Source organism: Myripristis murdjan, chromosome 13 (assembly GCF_902150065.1).
Source record: "Myripristis murdjan chromosome 13, fMyrMur1.1, whole genome shotgun sequence".
NCBI lineage: Eukaryota > Metazoa > Chordata > Actinopteri > Holocentriformes > Holocentridae > Myripristis > Myripristis murdjan.
Window position 1 is genome coordinate 14,669,565 of NC_043992.1, and position 18,826 is coordinate 14,688,390.

General features: G+C 41.8%; 1 protein-coding gene across 2 annotated transcripts in view; it reads left to right on the plus strand.

Annotated features, from left to right (window-relative positions):
* The window catches only part of pik3cb (phosphatidylinositol-4,5-bisphosphate 3-kinase, catalytic subunit beta), a 58,106-nt gene that overhangs the window by 21,959 nt on the left and 17,321 nt on the right, over nt 1-18,826 (plus strand). The window contains exons 3-6 of one of the 2 annotated variants that reach the window (XM_030067071.1): nt 6,831-7,026; nt 9,391-9,619; nt 13,864-14,090; nt 17,388-17,567. In XM_030067071.1, the coding sequence (XP_029922931.1) occupies nt 6,868-7,026; nt 9,391-9,619; nt 13,864-14,090; nt 17,388-17,567 (795 nt within the window). In that variant the 5' untranslated portion in view covers nt 6,831-6,867. Of the gene's footprint in view, nt 1-6,830; nt 7,027-9,390; nt 9,620-13,863; nt 14,091-17,387; nt 17,568-18,826 lie in introns of those variants that run through there. The other variant, XM_030067072.1, reaches the window with a different exon arrangement.

Here is an 18,826-nt window from a genome sequence, read left to right on the forward strand (position 1 = left end):
AAGAGAAAAAAATCTTTTCATATTTTCATGCAAAGGAAAAAGTAAACAAATCTTAGTGATTGGTGATTACTATCATCAAAAGACTGCCATTTTTTTGTACAGAATTTAATTACTAAAACTATTACCCAGTTATTGAAATTGTAATTGATTAATTTTATGCCGATTGATTGACTGATTTATCGACTTGTTGTTTCAGCACTAACCACGGCAACATCATCATCATTATTATCGTCAGTTTACACACAACACACTATGTCTGTGTTTCCTGGCACCACATCGAGCCAGACTGACTTACACAGTGCTAAAGGTGTGTTTACTTTCTCTTACCACCACCCCCATCCATCTCTAAACCAACTGCCTGCTCCCCTCAACACACACACACACACACACACACACACACACACACACACACACACACACACACACACACACACACACACACACACACACAGACACACACCAGCTGACTGCTTCTACACACGTCCACACACCACTCAGACAAACACACAGTGTTGAGCTTAACAGCCAGGCCAAACACACCAATATTCTGCCAGCGCTTGACACAATGTGCATATTGTGCACAAAGCTTCAAACATCATGAGTAGAAGTAGCCAGAGGTCTAAACTTAGCCACTGTTCATTCATCTCTCTCAGTTTTACTCTACATGGATTTTGCCTGCAGTATTTTCTGTGCTTTTTAGGCTGTGATCATTGACTTTGATAGAGAAACCAGAGGGCCTTGTATCCCCCCCAACTGAGCGCTGGAATGTATGTCAGTGTTTGAGCTCAGTCATGTTTCTTGATTTTATTAGGTTTACGCAGAATGTTTTTGTTGGTAGTTTTTGCTGTGTTAAGGCTATAGGGTTGGCTATGGGATAATGTAGGTGATATAGGATTTGGTCTATAAAGAAGTAAAAAAATGAAGACAAATGCTTATGGGAAATTAAAACAGCCTAAAGTTTTTTTTTTTTTTTTTTCTTTTTTTTTTCCCTAGTCTGAAAAGCAGCTAAAAACCTCCCATAATATCAAAATACTGAACTTACAGTAATGTGATGCAAACGCAAAATGTTGTCAGTGAGTCTGATGATGAGAACCATGCAGACTCAACCATTAGATAACACACTTATTCCAGGGTTTGTTTTTTATTTTTTTATTTTTTTATTTTTTTAGAAAAGTTAGAAAATCTCAGCATCTTGGTGATTCTAATCCTCAAGAGTGTCATCTTTGCTTAAAGAAATAAATTACTAAAACTATGAACCACTTACTGAAATTATAATTGATACATTTTATGCTGACAAGCTGATTGATTTATTGACTCACCGTTTCAGCGCTAATTACGGCACCATCGTCATCATCGTTATCGTCTTCATCTACTGTAGCGCGGTGGGTAACGGAGTAAAGCGGGACAGGGAACAACTCCTTTTGGAAGTGCCTGTATTCATGTAGGCACTCCATGTGTGTGAGGCACTGTGTGGATCAAAGTGTCAACTAAACAGCAAGGCTTTGTGTTTATATAGAAAGATGAGCTGGATGTGGCCTTGAAGAGCCTTTTCTTTCTCAGCCACCATACACACACGCACACACACACACACACCACTCTGCCTGCTTACTGAGAGGCGGAAATGCTGACTCAGGCTGCTGTAGTGTTGCCTGTGTGTGCGTGTGAGTGTGTGTGTGTGTGTGTGTGTGTGTTTATCCACATATTTACACTAGTACAGTAGTTCTAGCGGGACATCAAGAGAGGTGAGAAGGTCTCAGATCCTCTTTGTGAACCGGCGATTTTATTCTTAGTGTGCAATGGAAGAAGTCGTGTCACAGGCCTGTTAGTCAGTATGCATGACCTCATACCCCCCCCCCCCCCCCCACACACACACACACACACACGCGTGCGCACACACAGCCTTTATTAGCCCCTCTGAATCAGTCACACACACGCACACATGCACGTGGACACACACTCCCTTGTGGAGACCCTCACAGGACTCTCACTGTCACATAGACAGAGCTTTAGAAAGAGAGTGCTGAGTAACACCAGTGTTTAAGTGACCATAATGCATCTGGGCATGAAAGCCTTTCCAACATGCCACTGTTGTCAGCTCAAAGGCACTATTTCCATGGCAAGCAAACACTCCCTCCCTCCCTCCATCTTTTTTTCTTAATTTCACGGACCGTAACAGTATTCTTGCATCAACATTTGAGGACTGTGTGTGTGTGTGTGTGTGTGTGTGTGTGTGTGTGTGTGTGTGTGTGTTTCTCCGACAAGGTTATTTGAGGTCTCTGAGTGGATTTATTGTGGTGCTGTTGGTGGTGGTGGACTTAAGTGATCACATTATTCCCTGTTCCCCGCTACACTTGACACTTGGAGGTATTTCATCATAAAATCACACCAACATGTCTGTCACATTTCCTATCTCATCTCCCAGTCCTCCACTGTTTACCCACGCATCTCCCCCCAGTTCATCTGCACATATTTGATCAGACGACATTTCAAGATTCAAAAGCAAATGACAGTTCTTTTTATCTGAGCAGTTTTTTTTAAGGCTGCGAAAGGGAGCTTGTGAGGGGACATTCAGGGCAGAGGAGGTAAACAAGAGTCCTTTTTTCATTATGACAAATCAGTGAGTCAATTTTAAGCGTAAAATCTGAATTCATGCTTATATTTGTGTGCCCGGGAAAGACACTCTATCTCCTCCAGAGGTTTAAATTTATGTATCTCACCAGTGTGCATCTTGAGAGCAGTGATACATGTTTATTTCGATTGATGTTGTTGGACTGGCTCCCTTTTATGCATGGTCTTCTTTTGTCACACCAAACTCAAACTCTCTTTCTCTTCCTTGATCTTTCTCCCTGTCTTCATATATTTTTCTGCTCACCCTCTCTTTCTCTCTCCCTGATCTTCCCATCCCCCTCATTCACCTCTGTTCCCCATGAAACCTGACCTAGCAGCAGACCTCTGGCTGCCTGCCACCACGTCCTCCATAACCCTGCTCACCTGTGTGTGTGTGTGTGTGTGTGTGTGTGTGTGTGCGTGTGTATGTGTGGGAGTGAGTGAGTGTGTTGGTGTCTCAGCAGGACAAGACACTGTTCCAGTAGTCTGATGCCAACATGTCATTCTTCAGTCCCATAATTAATAATGCAAGGATGTGTGAGTGTGTGAGTGTGTGTGTGTGTGCGCAAACTGTGCATGCATGTGCACTTGTCCACATCTTACTCATCCATCCTTGATCGCCCTGTGTTGTCGGTGCGTCAGACAGACATACTGGGTGTCATGTTTCTTTTCATGTGGACTTGACTGACATTAGAGACTGAGTGTTGTCTGCCCTGTCCACTGACTGTGCATTTGAATTGCTTTCTGCTCGTTTTGTGTATTCTGTGGTGCATGCCTAGTTTTCAGCCGCCGACAGGCCATCGCACCGCAAATTGATGAAATGCAAGGAAATCTAAGACTCAGGCACCGACTTCACAGTGCACACACTGCATTACGGAAACTTCAGAAAACACATGCAAATACAAAAATGCTGTATGACACCAAAAAACGGGAATGATTTACAGCTAAATGAAAATGTTTTGGAGGACAGGCAAAGGAGAACACCGGGGTGGGAAGTGAGGCTGCTGCTTCTTTTGTGTGTGCACCACTTTCGCTTTTTTTATCCCTCCTCCTCTTCTCCTCACTCCTCGAGCTTGTGACCTGGAAAGCGATCTGTCTCCTTCATCAGTGATGTCTTAATTCCCTAAACGTGCGAGGACACAGGAGGCTCCTGGGGGAGGCTTGAATGAGGAAACACAGGTGTGCAGAAGTCTTTCTAATTTTTTTTTTTTTCTGAATTAATGACGTAGGATGTAAAACTCCTACCTACCTTATATCAGGAATTTGGAATTATAGCAGGATCATTTCACAGCTGTTTCGTGGTATATTGAGCTGTTCAGTAGAGTTTTAACATGCCCAACTACCAAAGCCCTACCCGACCAGAGCCCAAACTGCTCCAGCCTGACACCCCATGCTTTAATCCTGGCAACAGTCTGACCTGTCAGTTTTCCCACAGAAAAATATCCTGTGTGATTCTGCAGCTGAAGCATGGGAGCTGATGGACCAAATGCAAACACAGCTGCAGGAGTCTGAAAAGCTTTTTAGAGAATAAAAACTCAGGCAGGCTACCTGACACTTCCTGCTTGTGCATCAGTTCCCCCCATGTCTAATTTTCTTCTTTAGCTCATTAACGATTTCTGCCCAGCTCACCAGCCCACTGCCTACCTGCATGTTCAAGTTTATTTATGTCATTTATCACAGAAGCCAGCCCTAACAAACTGGATGGACTAGCTAAATTATCTGCGCCTGAACAGATGTGATTAGGAGAAGCCTGACAGGGTTTGGGGTTTAGAATTAAAAAGTCTTGTGTTCAGACATTAAATTTTTTCCACATAGGATTGTGCTAATTTAGTTTTAATAAACTGGAATGGAGATTATGACTTAATCCACATTCCAGTGACTTAAATTGCAATGAATTGACTTTTTGAGTCACGTTATTGTGCTATTTATCTGATAATATGTTGTATATTTATTCGTCTACTTAGGTACTTGCTGCTATAATTTATTTACTGGTATTTGCACTTACATCATCATTTTTAAAACTATTAAAACAATCCTAATTCCTGGAGGTGTGTGTTTGTGGAAGAGAGCATAACACTGTCCTGTTTTTGTATGAGCTTCAGCATCTGTAATCAGTCCCATGTAGCATTTGTCTTTGTGGTCGTGTTTTTGCGTTAACTCGTTTTGTCTGCATCAGCTTTGCCTGGCGTACAGAAACAGCACAGTCCCTTTAAAAGACAGTCAGCCATCCACAGTTTGAACGGTACTCAAAAGACCATTTCCATTTGCATAACCGATAATGTTAAGTGGCCGTGATGTAGTGGCTCCAAATGGGCCACAGATACTGCACCAGCTCCAGGCACATGGCATAACACTGGCCCATCTGCGGCTGGCTCAAGCACTTAACATAGAGGGGGAAAGACCATTAGAGGCAATCGGGGATGTCATTTTTAATGGGCAGATCGAGCCAAAATGGAGATGGACCTGTGGCCTAGCGGAAGAGTTAATGTACGGGCCACTTGAGGACTAGCTAATGAGAAAAGGCAGGTGGAAGTGGTGGGATGATGCAGCTATGGTTGAGGCCTGAGCCCAAATGGAAACCAAGCTGTGGGCTGTTTTAACCGAGGTCTCCCACGCTACTGGAGCTCCGTCAAGTTCCCTGACACAAACACACACATGCACACTGCTGTGTTAACCAGCAGTGTGCATGTGTGTGTTTGTGTGTTTGTGCTTTTCTTTCGAATCTGTATGGACTCTAACACAAGTGTGTTTGTGTGTGTGTGTGTGTGTGTGTGTGTGTGTGTGTGTGTGTTTTGTATACTGTATGTATGTTTGCATTGTCACACAGCCTGCATTTGGATATGTCATCCAGCTCCTGGCAGTCACACGGTCATCATCTCTCCACATTTCTCAGTGGTCATCAGAAGCTGCCAGATCCAGTCAAAGCCTTTAGACACATACAGTCGAAACCCCAGCCCTGCCTTATTTGATAATTACCTTGGCAACGGCCACTGTGTGGGTGTGTGCACACATGCACGTCTGTATGTGTATGTGTATGTGTGCTTGTTTATTTGTGTGTATAGCTCTGTGTTGTGGGTGTATTTGTTACCCTCTGTTCCTGTATACGGCATATAGCATAACTGCATCACTTATTTTATGTATATTTGTATATACTTGAGTGTGAGTTTTTTCTGTGAGTGTGTGTGTGTGTATGTGTGTGAGTGAGTGTGTGTGAGTGTGTGCTCTGTCAGAGGGACCAGGTTGTTAGATGAGGGAGGGCAGGCTGACCTTTTGTTCTGCTGTTTGCTTAGTGGGCATTCCTCTGAGCACTGGCCCTCACCCAAGTTAAAGCCACAGCACCGGCCTCCCTCTGGATGCAGCACAGCGCTGCCCCTGCAGGTGCTCAGTGGTATTGCAAGATCTTCTCTCTCAACTTGATGTTAACAAAAGGAGCCCACACACTCAAATACCATACAGTGGGCCCATTTGTAAAATGTAGAAACTAATATGGCTTAAAATATTTAAATAATTAAAGGTGTGCTCCATTTCTATAGCTGGACTGAACAGCCTGAACAGCTGAAATGTCACTTAGAATAAAATCAAGTCTCTTGCGTTTTGTTGATCTTAATGTTTAATACAGCAGTGTTTTGATCAGGTATACAGTACCTCTGGAAGTGTGTATATATAGCCTACTCTTTTCTTGTGCTGTCAAATGCATACTTTTTCAAAATGTAATAACACAATGAAACCTGAGGTTTTCAGGCACCAGCAGAGCTGTATTTATCCAAGTGCTATTAGTTGTAAGAGCATCAAACATAACATGAAGCGCTTGAGGAATTTTTACCATGAAGCAAGTTAAGTTTGTTTTCTGTAGAAGATGGATGAGTCATGGCTTTGTCCATTTACTGTTAGTTCTTAAGTTGTTATTTTGTCAGCACTCTCTAACCTCAACTATCATTTTCTCTTCTGTCATCAAGTTTGCTGTGGCTGAATAGCAGGCAGCCTACTTTCTGCACTCTGCAGTCCAGTGATGCTTTCAAGCAGTAACAACTGCCCTCAAGCAGCAGTAAGGCTTGATGAGAAGCAAACACACACCTGAATAAATATAATTACAATATCTTAGTAATAATTTTCTCTGTCTTTAAGGTTCCACAGCACTTGCTAAAACCATGGATCTGTTTCACAATACCTGCGTGTCCTGTGTCTAATCTCCCTCTGTCTTTTGTGTGCCTCTGTCCCTCCAGGTCCTTATGGTTGAGGTGGTGTATATCGCCCCTTGCCATGCCTCCCGCCATGACGGACCTCCTGGACATGTGGGCGGCCCACTCGCCCCTGGCCGGCCACGCCACGGACGTGATCACTATGGACTTCCTGTTACCCACCGGTATCTACATCCAGATGGATGTCCCACGCGAGGCCACCATCCAACACATCAAACTGGTGAGTCTGGGGAGCATGAGGGTGCCGGGTGGCAGACGGTGTGATTTTCTGATCTGAGCTAGAATTGAATGTTCAGACAGTTGGAAAAAAAACTCTCTTGCACTGTATTTTCCAAATGTTATGTGGGAATTAGCTTTTATTTATTGATTTATTGTTTGACTGATTGATTGATTCATGTATTTATTTTTTACATGTAAAGCTACTGGAGGTCATGTGTGTCCTTGGTTAGGTGGTTAAGTGCACACATACACACACACAGCTAGTCAGTTATACACTGTCTAATGGTTGTTTTGACAAAGGTGGCTGCTGCTGCTGCTAGCTGGGTGTTTTTGTTTGTGAGTGGCTGGCGCACTCAGCATGCAAATAGCTGATGACATCATGCGCCACTGCAGCTAATCTGGTGAAATAGAGGTCAAAGGTCACAGACTTGATGTGTCCGTTTGAAGTTAATCAGGAATTAACTTCTTGCAAAACACCAAGCTTTTTGGAATGCATGCTGGTATGCAGAAGATCCAGTGGTTTTACTGTTAGTTCCTTTGGTAAATGAGCTTTCATTGGTGGGATTTAAGTATCCATCTATTTCAGGAGCTATGACTGCCTCTCAGCTGATCTTTAGATTTTTCATGTTTTCTGACAGACTTGGAAAACATGTGCCACAAATGGGGTTTTACACACACACACACACACACACACATAAAACATGTTTTCCCCAGACAGGCACTATTGAATAGTGCCTGAAGCAGTTGTTCTTAACAGCAAACAATAAGTCTGTGTGTGTGTGTGTGTCTGTGTGTGTGTGTGTGTGCATGCAGTGTAGGATTGCTGTTTTCTCTCAGTCACCGCTGGCTTTAGCAGCCCTTTAACATAACTAGAATATAGAGACCAATTTATAGAACTCACTCTGTCTGGCTTTCACAGATATTTGCTTGTAACAATAAACAATGTGTCTGTTTCAGTTTTTCATGATAGTCTATGATAAATTAGTTTTTTTCTGCTAGTCCCGAGTGTTTCTGCTTGCATGTGTCTATAAATGTGTAGGATTGCACATACAAGATTCCTTTAAATTTAGCCTATTCCCTTGATAGAAAAGCAGTGGAAAGCTTGTGAAAGCGTTGAACCACCCAAGCAGGACATGACAGAAATAAAGTAGTGTGAGTGATTCTCTTCAGCCATCACTCCTGAGAGAGAGAGGACTTTGGCAGCAGGCCAAGAAAGGTGTTCACGTTAACCCATATGTGACTGATATCTCAATAAAATCTCGAAATCTCGATTGTGGTTCATTCATGCTAACAGTAAATAAATGAATAGCGTGGCAGGCTGTTACAGATCAGAACCTGAGTCTGCAGTTGCACTTGTGACTTGTTATGATGAGATAGTAATCTCTGATTTTTAGGAAATGATAGTAACTAGGCAGCAAATGTTTATAACATCTACTGTTGCAATACTTTCCTTGTTGAGGTTTGTCGGGTCGTTCAGATGTTAGATAGACATTGTAATATCAGTTAATGAAATCCTCAATGTCACAATCGGGTCCCCATAAATTCAGGAGGGGTGTATGATCGTTTATTTCAGCCTGTAAGCATGTGGGGGAGATGTGATCAGCTTAACATAAAATCATGAGTGTTTCTAAAGAGGAAAATATTTGTTTGGAGGGCAAATGTGTCCTGTTCCAGCATGTAATGACCTAGCTCTATAACCTCAAGATGAACACATGCACACACATACACATGTACACCCTTTGACACCCAACCCTGTGACTCCACTATGTGAATATAGGCACATGAATCATGTTGGGATTGGCTAGCGGGAACATGATTCATGTCCTTATTGGCTCATTCAGAAGCTGCGTCATTGTGTTTGTTCCCGGCTGTCCAACGTGATGTTGGTGCTCTTGATGCATGATTTAAAAATATATAAAAAAAAAAAGCTTCATGTTTATGAGAAAATTTGTGTTCTTCCTCCTGTAACTTTAAAATCTTGTAACTTTGATATTGATATTTTTATGATGGTCTTTAAAAAACAAGAAACAAAAGATACATGTCCATTTTTTAATTTTGTTGTACTCAATAAATAAAAAAATTCTGATTCTGATTCTAATTAAGCCAAAACTGGCTTTTTTTTTTTTTTTTTTTTCAGCTAAAAAGTTTTGCAGTTATTATGTTATTATAAAGTTTTGCATTATGCAGTTTCAGCTGATGGAGAGGGTAAGCAATCAATCCTAGTTCATTCAAAAGTAAATTCAATGGCTAACGCTTGCATCACCTTGTTCTACAGTTCTCCTTCTTGTTTTACTGTGCAGTGTGCTCTTCAGTGAAATCCCAACAAAGCGTAAAGCAGCAGCTAAATCTGTCCCCTCTTTTCCAGCTCCTATGGAAGCAGGCTCAGACGTACCCGCTCTTCCCCGCCCTGGGCGAGATGGAGGGACACATGTTTGAATGTGTCAACCAGGCGGCTGTGCATGAAGAGCTAGAGGACGAGACTCGGCGTCTCTGCGACATTCGCCCCTTCCTGCCCGTTCTAAAGCTCGTCACACGCAACTGCGGACGAGCAGAGCGCCTGCTGGACTCCAAGATCGGTGTGCTCATCGGCAAAGGTGAGGCAGCACTCCTCTTAAAAATGTCCATTCACACTTGGTATAAATACCGTCATGGCAGTGTACATGCTTCAGCTTCAAGTGGCAGCCATGCAAGCCCTCACACACAGTGCTTCTTCTCTGACTGATTCATTCGATATCCCCATTTGACCTTTGTGATAAGCAAAAGCACTTAGAGTTGGTAAGTGGGACAGTAAATCATCTTGCACACACACACACAGCACTTAGCACCACGTCCCACACACTAACACAGAGCTCTGATTCCGCCTGTTCACCCTTGCTGTCAGATCTAAGACCCATCTGCAGCTGGCTCCTATCATCGGCTCCGCTAGCTGATAGTGAAGCATGAGGATCAACTGGACAGGCTCCTGATGTCTGCTCCATCACCTGTCACTTAGTATTATCTCTGTTGAAGATAAGGCCGTGGGGGGGCAGAGGAGACAAACCAGGACGGTTATAAGAAAGACCCCCCTGGAAGAAAGGCCCAGTCTTTTGAGATAATAAACTAAGACACTCTTGAAGCTGAAATGTGTGTGCTGAGTGTATTGAGATGAAACTGATTAAATGTGGTTATGATCCACTGACAAAATCTTGTCATCACAAAAGCATCACAAAGAGACACCAAAAAACGAGGCAAAACAACATTTATTTTTGTTTACACTTGGGTGTTTAATGCTTAAACAGAATAACCCGTGCAACGCAGTACATTTGTAATGGAATGATGAAAGAGTAACACATAATTTTTATTTGAAATGAATGGACGTCATTCGAAATATTACACATTTAATGCATAAGTGTGATCCTTGTCTTAGATGTAGTTAAATGAAGAGTCATACACACATGGCTCACACACACACACACACACACACACACACACACACATATGTGGCCATATGTGGTTAGAAATACACAATTACAGACGTTCTCTTTTACGAAGAACCACCCATTTCCTCTTCTAAAAACACACACACACACACACACACACACACACACACACACACACCCAAGCGATAGCCAGGGTCTGTGGAAGTTCTCCAGGCTACCAGAGACAGCAGACCTCTTCAGAGGATAAAGGAAGAAAAGAGTGGGAAGGGGCTCTGACACTAATCGAAGGAGACCCAGACGATATTGATATTCACTCTCCTGGCTCCACTTTTGTCTGACGTGATCTTTTAAAGGCTTTTGTTGGGGAAAAACGGTGTTTGAAAAGGAACCCACAGGCACCAGCTAGCCACACACCTCTATAAGCAACTCTGTCTATTACCATACACAGTAATAGACAATCATATAATGACACACTGCCAGCAATGTTTGTTTTTTTTTTCCCTCCACAGGCAGTTTTGCACACATGCACAATCCAACTAATGTAGTCCAGAGCACTCCTTTTACCACTGAGGGTCATATGAATGTTAAATAGTTTTAAATGTCAACATGTTGTTTTCATTACCAAGAGTATTGTGCAGCAACCCTCCCAGAAGAAATAAAGGAAACAAAACTCAACAGGGCACAGAGAGATATGATCAGCCTAACAGCATTTTTTAGCCCTGGCATTTGGTATTAGTGCGAATATTAGAGGCTCTAGTTTATCCCATAAGAGATTGCCATTTGTAATCCTTTATAAACATTCATTACCACTAGGTGCTACTGCCTGGCATCAGGTGTCCCACAGCTGTTTCTGCATTTTACATAAAGGTTATGACCTATGCTGCAAAGCAATTCTTCTGAAAAATGCAGTTTTCAAGCTCTCTGCATAGTCCTGAGGCAATTTGAGCTGTAAATTGGCATCAATAAATATAAAAAAAACAGGTTTTGTGATACTTTATATAAACAGTATATGACTAAGACCTCAGCCTGCTCCTCCTAGTCTCAAAATTATCTTCGAATTACATGGCAGTCTTGACATATTCAATGTCAAGAATTAGGATAAATAATCGTTGGATGCATATTTTGTCAAACATTTCCTTTTTGAGCAAACACATTGCTGATATCCCTGGTGGTAGTGTAGCTGTTTGTGGTGACTGTAGGCTAGATAGTCACTTTTAAAAAAACAAATTATTTGGCTTGCTGCCACAGTTTCTACTGGGACATGGCAGAAAGTTTTGTAATAGCAGGGTGTCAACCTGCAAAAAGCCCAGGAGGAAAATTTGTGGTGAACTAAGTTATTCCACTGGCAAGTATCAGACTGCTCCAGTTTAGCATCCTGCGCACTGGACTGACCCAACACTGTATGTTTGTCATGTTTGTTAGGATGGCATGTGATGTCATTCCTTCAAATTAGGTAAAATATGTGTTAAAAAAAAAAAAAAAAAAAAAAAAAAGTAAGATGTGGCTATAACTAACTGTATGGAAAAATATGTAAAATATGTAACTGTGAGATGCCACTGCTTCATGTTCCCTGGTAGTGTTAGCTTTGCTATTCTGGCATTTCATTTGCCAGTGTCTTTCCCACATCTCCAATACTTTTTATAGTTTACATGTTTGATCTCTCCCAATGTGTCTGTAGACAGCAACTTCTCAGTCTAGCTCCGTTATTAAGAGAACAAATACACCCATAGTTATCAAGACAAGCTAGATATAGTGAAAATGTGGCTGCATGAAGACATTTTTTTAAGAAATAGAGTGAAAAGATACCTTTTAGTGATTATTTAATTGTTTGTTTGTCTGTCTATTTATTTTGTTTTTTTTGCCAACAGCACATACTGAATTTGAAGTCAATAATATGGACTTTTAAATGTGTTTATGCAGGGTCTTGCAACCTGTCCTCCTGCTAAATTGATTTGAGAGCTTTTCAAGCCTCTTTAATGTTTAAAACCACAGTAATTTTGACACATAAATTGAGAAGGATATATATATATATATATATATATATATATATATATATATATATATATATCTCCGATAGCACAGTTTCCTTATATAAATATATAAATATAAAACAAACAAAGATGTATTATGAAAAATTACCTTTGAGTGCTCCTGTCTTGCTGTAAATGTTCACATATCTCTTGCACTCCTTGTATAATGGCTATGTATGTACCTACACAGGCAGTAGTGCCTGAACGGCCTTGTAACTTGTAACTTGGTGAGACAACACCAATAGTTCATTTGCAGTCGAGTGCTTGGAGCATCCGCCAATGGGCAAAGAGACCAGCATCACATGGAAGTCAGTGAGGCTACTGTTGTGAGGCTTGAAATCTTCCAAATTACCCACACAATTTCAGTGCCAGTGTATATGAAATACAAATGGTGGCATGATTTCTTCTTCATGCTTATTTTCTTCATGAGAATCAATACCTGTCCTCAGTAGTATGATTGCTAATCTGCACGCATTGGCTTAAAGCATTCATGAATAATAAGTAGCTGGCTCCAGTGAACATATGACCCATTTACCCATTTATAACACTGCTGCCAGCAATTTTATCACTACTGTCACTTCACCTCTGTAATTTCATCTAACCCAGCTGCGGTTAATTCATAAAATAAGACAAGACCAAGATTAAATAAAACCATGGCTCCTGCAGCCTTTCATACTTCCACACTCAGCAAAACACCAGGACAGTAAAAAAGGCTTGCTCCTGCTGGAAATCATGGTGATGATTGATGTCATCAGGTTGATGCAATGTGCAAAAAACTCACTTTTCATCAGAAACTAAACTTATAATCAAGTTATCAAGTCTAGAGGAAATACTGCCTGAGTTGTATTATACATGTCAGGACGCGCTTGTATACAACTTGTTCACCAAACCTGATTCTATCTGGTCTGTGTGTGGGAGAGAATACTATCATAGTGTCAAGTTTTTTTGTTTTTTTTTTTTTCCCTATGTATCCCACAAAATGTCTGTGTTAATTAGACAACACTGAGTGATCTATGACAATACAGCTTGCTGAAAGTTTGTCTTCCTTTAAGACATTGCACATTCATTTATCATGCACATTGTTGTAGGTGCAAGATTGCTATGTACTGTATATATTGTAATATGTTAAAAGATACATTACTGCATTCTTCATAGATTAGGGCAGATTATCAATGAGGAAGCCAGAGAGTAAGAGCAACTGCTAAATAACTTTACATGTCACTGTGTTGTAGGAGTTTTCATGTTTTTATAATACTCCTCAAGACACCATAGGTGGCTGACTGTTAGAAGGAGTTGCCCTAATATATCCTGACCAACCTCAGTGAGAACGTGATATATCCTACGCCCTTGTAATCCTTTATCAAAAGGCCTTTCCCAAACTCCCACCAGGTCTCCATGAACTGGATGCTCTGCAGGACCAGGAGGTAAAGGACTTCCGCAGTAAGATGTTCCGTATCAGTGAGGAGAAGATGCAGCGAGTCCAGAAGATGACCTGGACCGAGTGGCTGCAGGCCTGCTTCTCCCCGCAGCTGGAGAACGGGGGCGGGGCCATCACCGACGGGCTCAACGACCGGCCCGCCGACCTCAAGGTTATCATTCATTTCGACCAGTCTCAGGTGAGAGTCAGTGACACCTAATTGTAGACTGTACATATGAGGCAGCTCTGCTGTTAAGAGGAACTGTGTGTGGTTGTGTCTGTTGTTCTGTGCTGCAGTTGTTTAGATAGATTTGTGAAGGGAGCCAGTCAAGACAAAGTCCAGGTGTGATGTGTTGACTGGAGTTATTCTGAAGCTCCCTGTAAAAAATAATAATAAAAAACAATAATAAAAAAAAGATAGATTTTTTTTTGTAAACATATCAGTCAATTCTTTTAAGTGCTTTCATTAAATGGCTTTAATGGTATGTCTGTATAAATCATCAAAATGCTGAATTACTGGGACAGTTTGCCTTGTGCTGGAAGGGACTTGCGTACTTTGAAGATGGAGCTTAATTGCAAGGAGTTGATGGATAAGTTGTGCACTTTACTGCGTCTTGTCACCGCTGCAGTGCTTTTCCAGTCGAACTGAGGATTTTTAATCTAGGTCCATCATAGCATTTAACATTTGTGTCTCATACACCTCATCAAGCATGGAGTACTTGGTGTACTTTCAACAACATGCACACAGAACTTTGGTCTGCTACCATGTTTGAGTAGTCAGTGATCCATGTGTTTATACCAGCATGGACACATGTAGCTTAGCCTCTTTTCTGCCCACAGTTGGCAGCTCCCCAACAGGGGGCGGTCACGTGACTGACAACTAGTGAGCCGTGTGACAACACTAAGTGGGTCAAAACCATCAGTGAAATTATGCCATCCTCCCTGACACACACATATTAGCATGACAGCTCAAGGGACCAAAATGAAAATCTCTCTCTCTCTCTCTCTCTCTCTCTCTCTCTCTCTCTCTCTCTCTCTCTCTCTCTCTCTCTCTCTCTCTCTCTCACTCACCATCAGTCTGTCAGTGCCTTTCTCTATATATCTTTCTCTGTCCTTGTTATAAAAATAATGTGATTTAATATTAAAACAGATGGTTATGTCCCGACAGACCTGTATATCAGCTTTGATCAACATCACACACACACACACACACACACACACACACACAGCCAGGCCATCTGTGCCTCTGTGCTCAGGTGGACATAGGCAGGAAGTGCTATTTGGGAGGTCAGACACAATAAGCCACATTAAGGGCAGGAAGTGTTGCGGTGTGTTTTGTTGTTGTTGTTGTAGTGTGAACACGACCAGTGTTTGGTGCTTACCCCTCCTGGCTGACATCTCATTTCTTTCTGTGGCATACACCAGTGTTTGAGACAGCCTAGAGAGAAGGCTCCCACATTAGCATCCAAGTCTCAGTGGGAGCAGTCTAGTGCAAAAACTGTGCCTAAAGGGGACCCATCTAATGTCACTTTTAACATATGTTTCCATTGGTTTCGGCTAGCTGTGAAGTACTCTCGACATTTTTTAACCTTTTTACTTGGTAAATCTTACTGAAGTGAGAATTGTGCAGATTTTCTAGTTTCAGCATTAGATGGCCATTTGTAACTGTTCATTATTTATGAAGAAGGATTTTTTTCTTTTTGAATTACCCCCTGGCTTTTGGAAATTATGATTTCATCACAGGTATCAGGTCAGTATTATGCTATAAATAGGACAGTGAAGTGCACCTCAGTGTGCAGCGGCATGAGATTCAGTCACTATGGTGATGTGTGGATGACTTCAGCTTTTACATTCATTGACATTTGAGGTATTTTAATATACAGTGTGCTGGAGCCCAGACTCCTTTTAGCCAGAAAAGAACACATGAATGTAGAAGTGATTTATTGTGTATATAAACTCAGTGACTGTACGCAGGCTCAGACTGGCAATCTGGCAAATGCCAGACGGGCCAGCCCGCTAGTGGGCTGCAAGACCAGCCATGTGGGAGAAAAATTGTGGGAAAAAACGTTTCAACATGCCGGCTACAGCCCACTTGATGTTGGAACAGCCCATGTGATTGGGAGTTACACAGTCCCAACTTTCAGTATGCCAATAGTTGCAGCTAGTGCTACCCTCGTCCTCCCCACTCCCCTTCAGCTGGATGTATCCATCCATGTAACGTCAGAGGTCAAGCTGGAAGTAATCAAATCAAGTTCAAACTAAAAGTTCTACATTTGAATCAAATATAAAGCTAATCTGAAATGGATAAATGTCCCAAAAAGTGAAAAGGTGGAGCAGAGAAGGTCAGAGATAAATTTATTTATGTATCAGCCAACTGTGCCTTGAGTATGTAATCAAATAAGATGCTCATCCTTCCATCTCCACTGGAAAACCGTATGTCATGTCAAAATAGGGCCAAACTCAAAGCCCTCTCACAAATTCTTTCTCTCTGCATCCAAATCTCTTATACACTCAGAACTTACCTGTGCACATCATTTTTTCCACTTCTTCACATACATCATGTGCACTTACAAATATACACTTGCATATGGAAAAATTTAATGTTGTTTGAAAATTTTAACATACTCAAACATTTGAATTTGGTTTTATCATATTTTTACATACCTTTCAGACATTGATTAATGTAATTTTGCTTCACATTTCCATAAAGGATCATTCAAGGGGATGCCCCAGTAGCTCACCTGGTGTTGTGTGTATCACTTGTTTAGCCTGAGTCCTGATGGCAGCATCCTGGGTTCAAATCTGAGTCCAGGCCATTTGCTACATGTCATCTCCTCCCTCTCCCCTGCCTTTCCTGGCTCTCCCCACTGTGACTGTCAAATAACGCAGAAATGTCCAAAAGATAATCTTAAAAAAAATAAGGATGATTCAACAGTTTATGGCTCAAAATATTTGTGAACATTTTTTCTACAGGCATAGGGTATTTTAGACTCTTTATTGCTCTGGTGTTTCTCTCGCTGAATGAGACGTAAGTTGCTTGTTTGGATGGGATTGTATCTTAAGACCTGCTACAGATAAACACTGCAGGATTAGCTCTGTAGCCTCTCAGTTCACTGTATCCATCTCTCACTCTCTTTCTCTCACTCTAGCTCCATTGCCCTCAACAAGAGCTGTCTGTATTTGTGGTGTATATAAATAAGAGACTTATGGAGTTCAGCATACCAGCATTGCAGGCTTTCTTACGTAACTCAGCTGCAAGACCACCTGCTATGTTATTGACAATACCTCTTTTCATTCTTGTGTTTGTGTTTCTCTGTATGTCTTTCATTCACCCATCTCGAGTTAGTTTTCAGAAACATTGATCTCCTCCATGGCAGAGATTGTTTATATCTTTGCAACTTGTCGTTTCACCTGAGTTACAATTTGAGCATTCCACAATTGAAGACCTGCATTATTGTCTCCTTGTATCTCCGTTTGGTCTTTTCCTCTCCTACAGGACACGGCCAGTCTGAAGGTGTCGCCATCCTGCACCCCCACTGAGCTGATGGAGCTGGCTCTACGGAAGTGGCTGACCACCCACGGGCCTGAGGACGAGGCACGGAGGGGTCAGTACGTACTGAGGGTCAGTCAGCGACTGGAGTTCCTCTGTGGAGACCACGGCCTCATTCAGTACAAGGTTGGTGGGAACACAATGGACGAGGTCTCACAGCGCTTTACTGACTGCCTGCAAAACCTCCTGAAACAGGAGGTATAAAACACAGATGATTGGGTTTTTATGTGCTAGCAAAGTTCAGATCTGTTGACTTTTCTCAAGATACTGTCCCGGGGCACTGCCGCTGCTCCAGCTGAGTTACCGGTATGTTATTTGGTAAACTGTGCAGACAAGGCATATAAGGTAGATACTTTATTCTACACTTTATTTAAATTGTTTATTTAACAGGGACAATTCCTGGACAGGAGAGATGAACAGCCAAGTTCACATCCATGAGCGAAATACAGAGGACAGCTCATTATAATATTGCACCAAAAATTCTCTTCTGAGAAGTCTTCAAAAGTCATAAATTGTCAGTGTGGCTGTTAGTGTCAGGCCTGCCTTTTGTTCCTTAGAGCAGAGAGTCCTTGACACAATGTCAGGCCTCACTGGGGAAAGTTTTAATGTAAACTAGAATTAATGGGTTGAAGCACTCAGCTGACGGCTGAGTGCAACAGCAAGGCAGGTAGTGATAGGGGTTTGTGTGTTTATGTATTTTTATATGTTCCCTGCTTTCAACTGTTCTGGAAACACATGACAAAACACATCTGGGTTATGTGCAGACCAGTCATAGAAAAACTGTAAAAAAAAAAAAAAAAATCAAACAGGTGCTTTGTTCAGTAATCTTGTTCTGCATGCTGGCTTTGACTTTTATTATTCACTTAAATAGGGCACTGCAACGTGAGGCACATAAAGTGTGAAGATGTATTGTTCCGATCGGTCTCTGCTTGTCATCTCTACAATGGACAGAGCTTATCATGGCTCCTGTCAGTGCATAGCCTACCTTTGTTTTTGGCGAAGTAAGCTGCACAGGCAAATGTGCATATGTAGCACTTGTGGGGTTTATGCCCTTTTTCTGACATTTCTCTGCTCTACTTTAACTCAGAGAGACTTTTGAAGTGTTGGCACATTGTTTCTATTTCTAATATAAATGCTGTTGCTGTTAATGCTAGTGGCTTGCATTGCAGTGGCCTGTTTTTTATTCATTAAAAACAGGCCACTGCAATGCAAGCCAAGAGTTGGACGTGGGTTATGTTTTCACTCCATGCCCTCTGTTTGTCTGTTAGCAGGAAATCTCAAAAACTTATTAATGGATTTGCACAGAACTTTCTGGCCAGGTTAGTCATTGGACAAGAAAGAGCTGAGTAATTTTTCATGTTTGCTGGTCACAAGTGGGGGTGGTG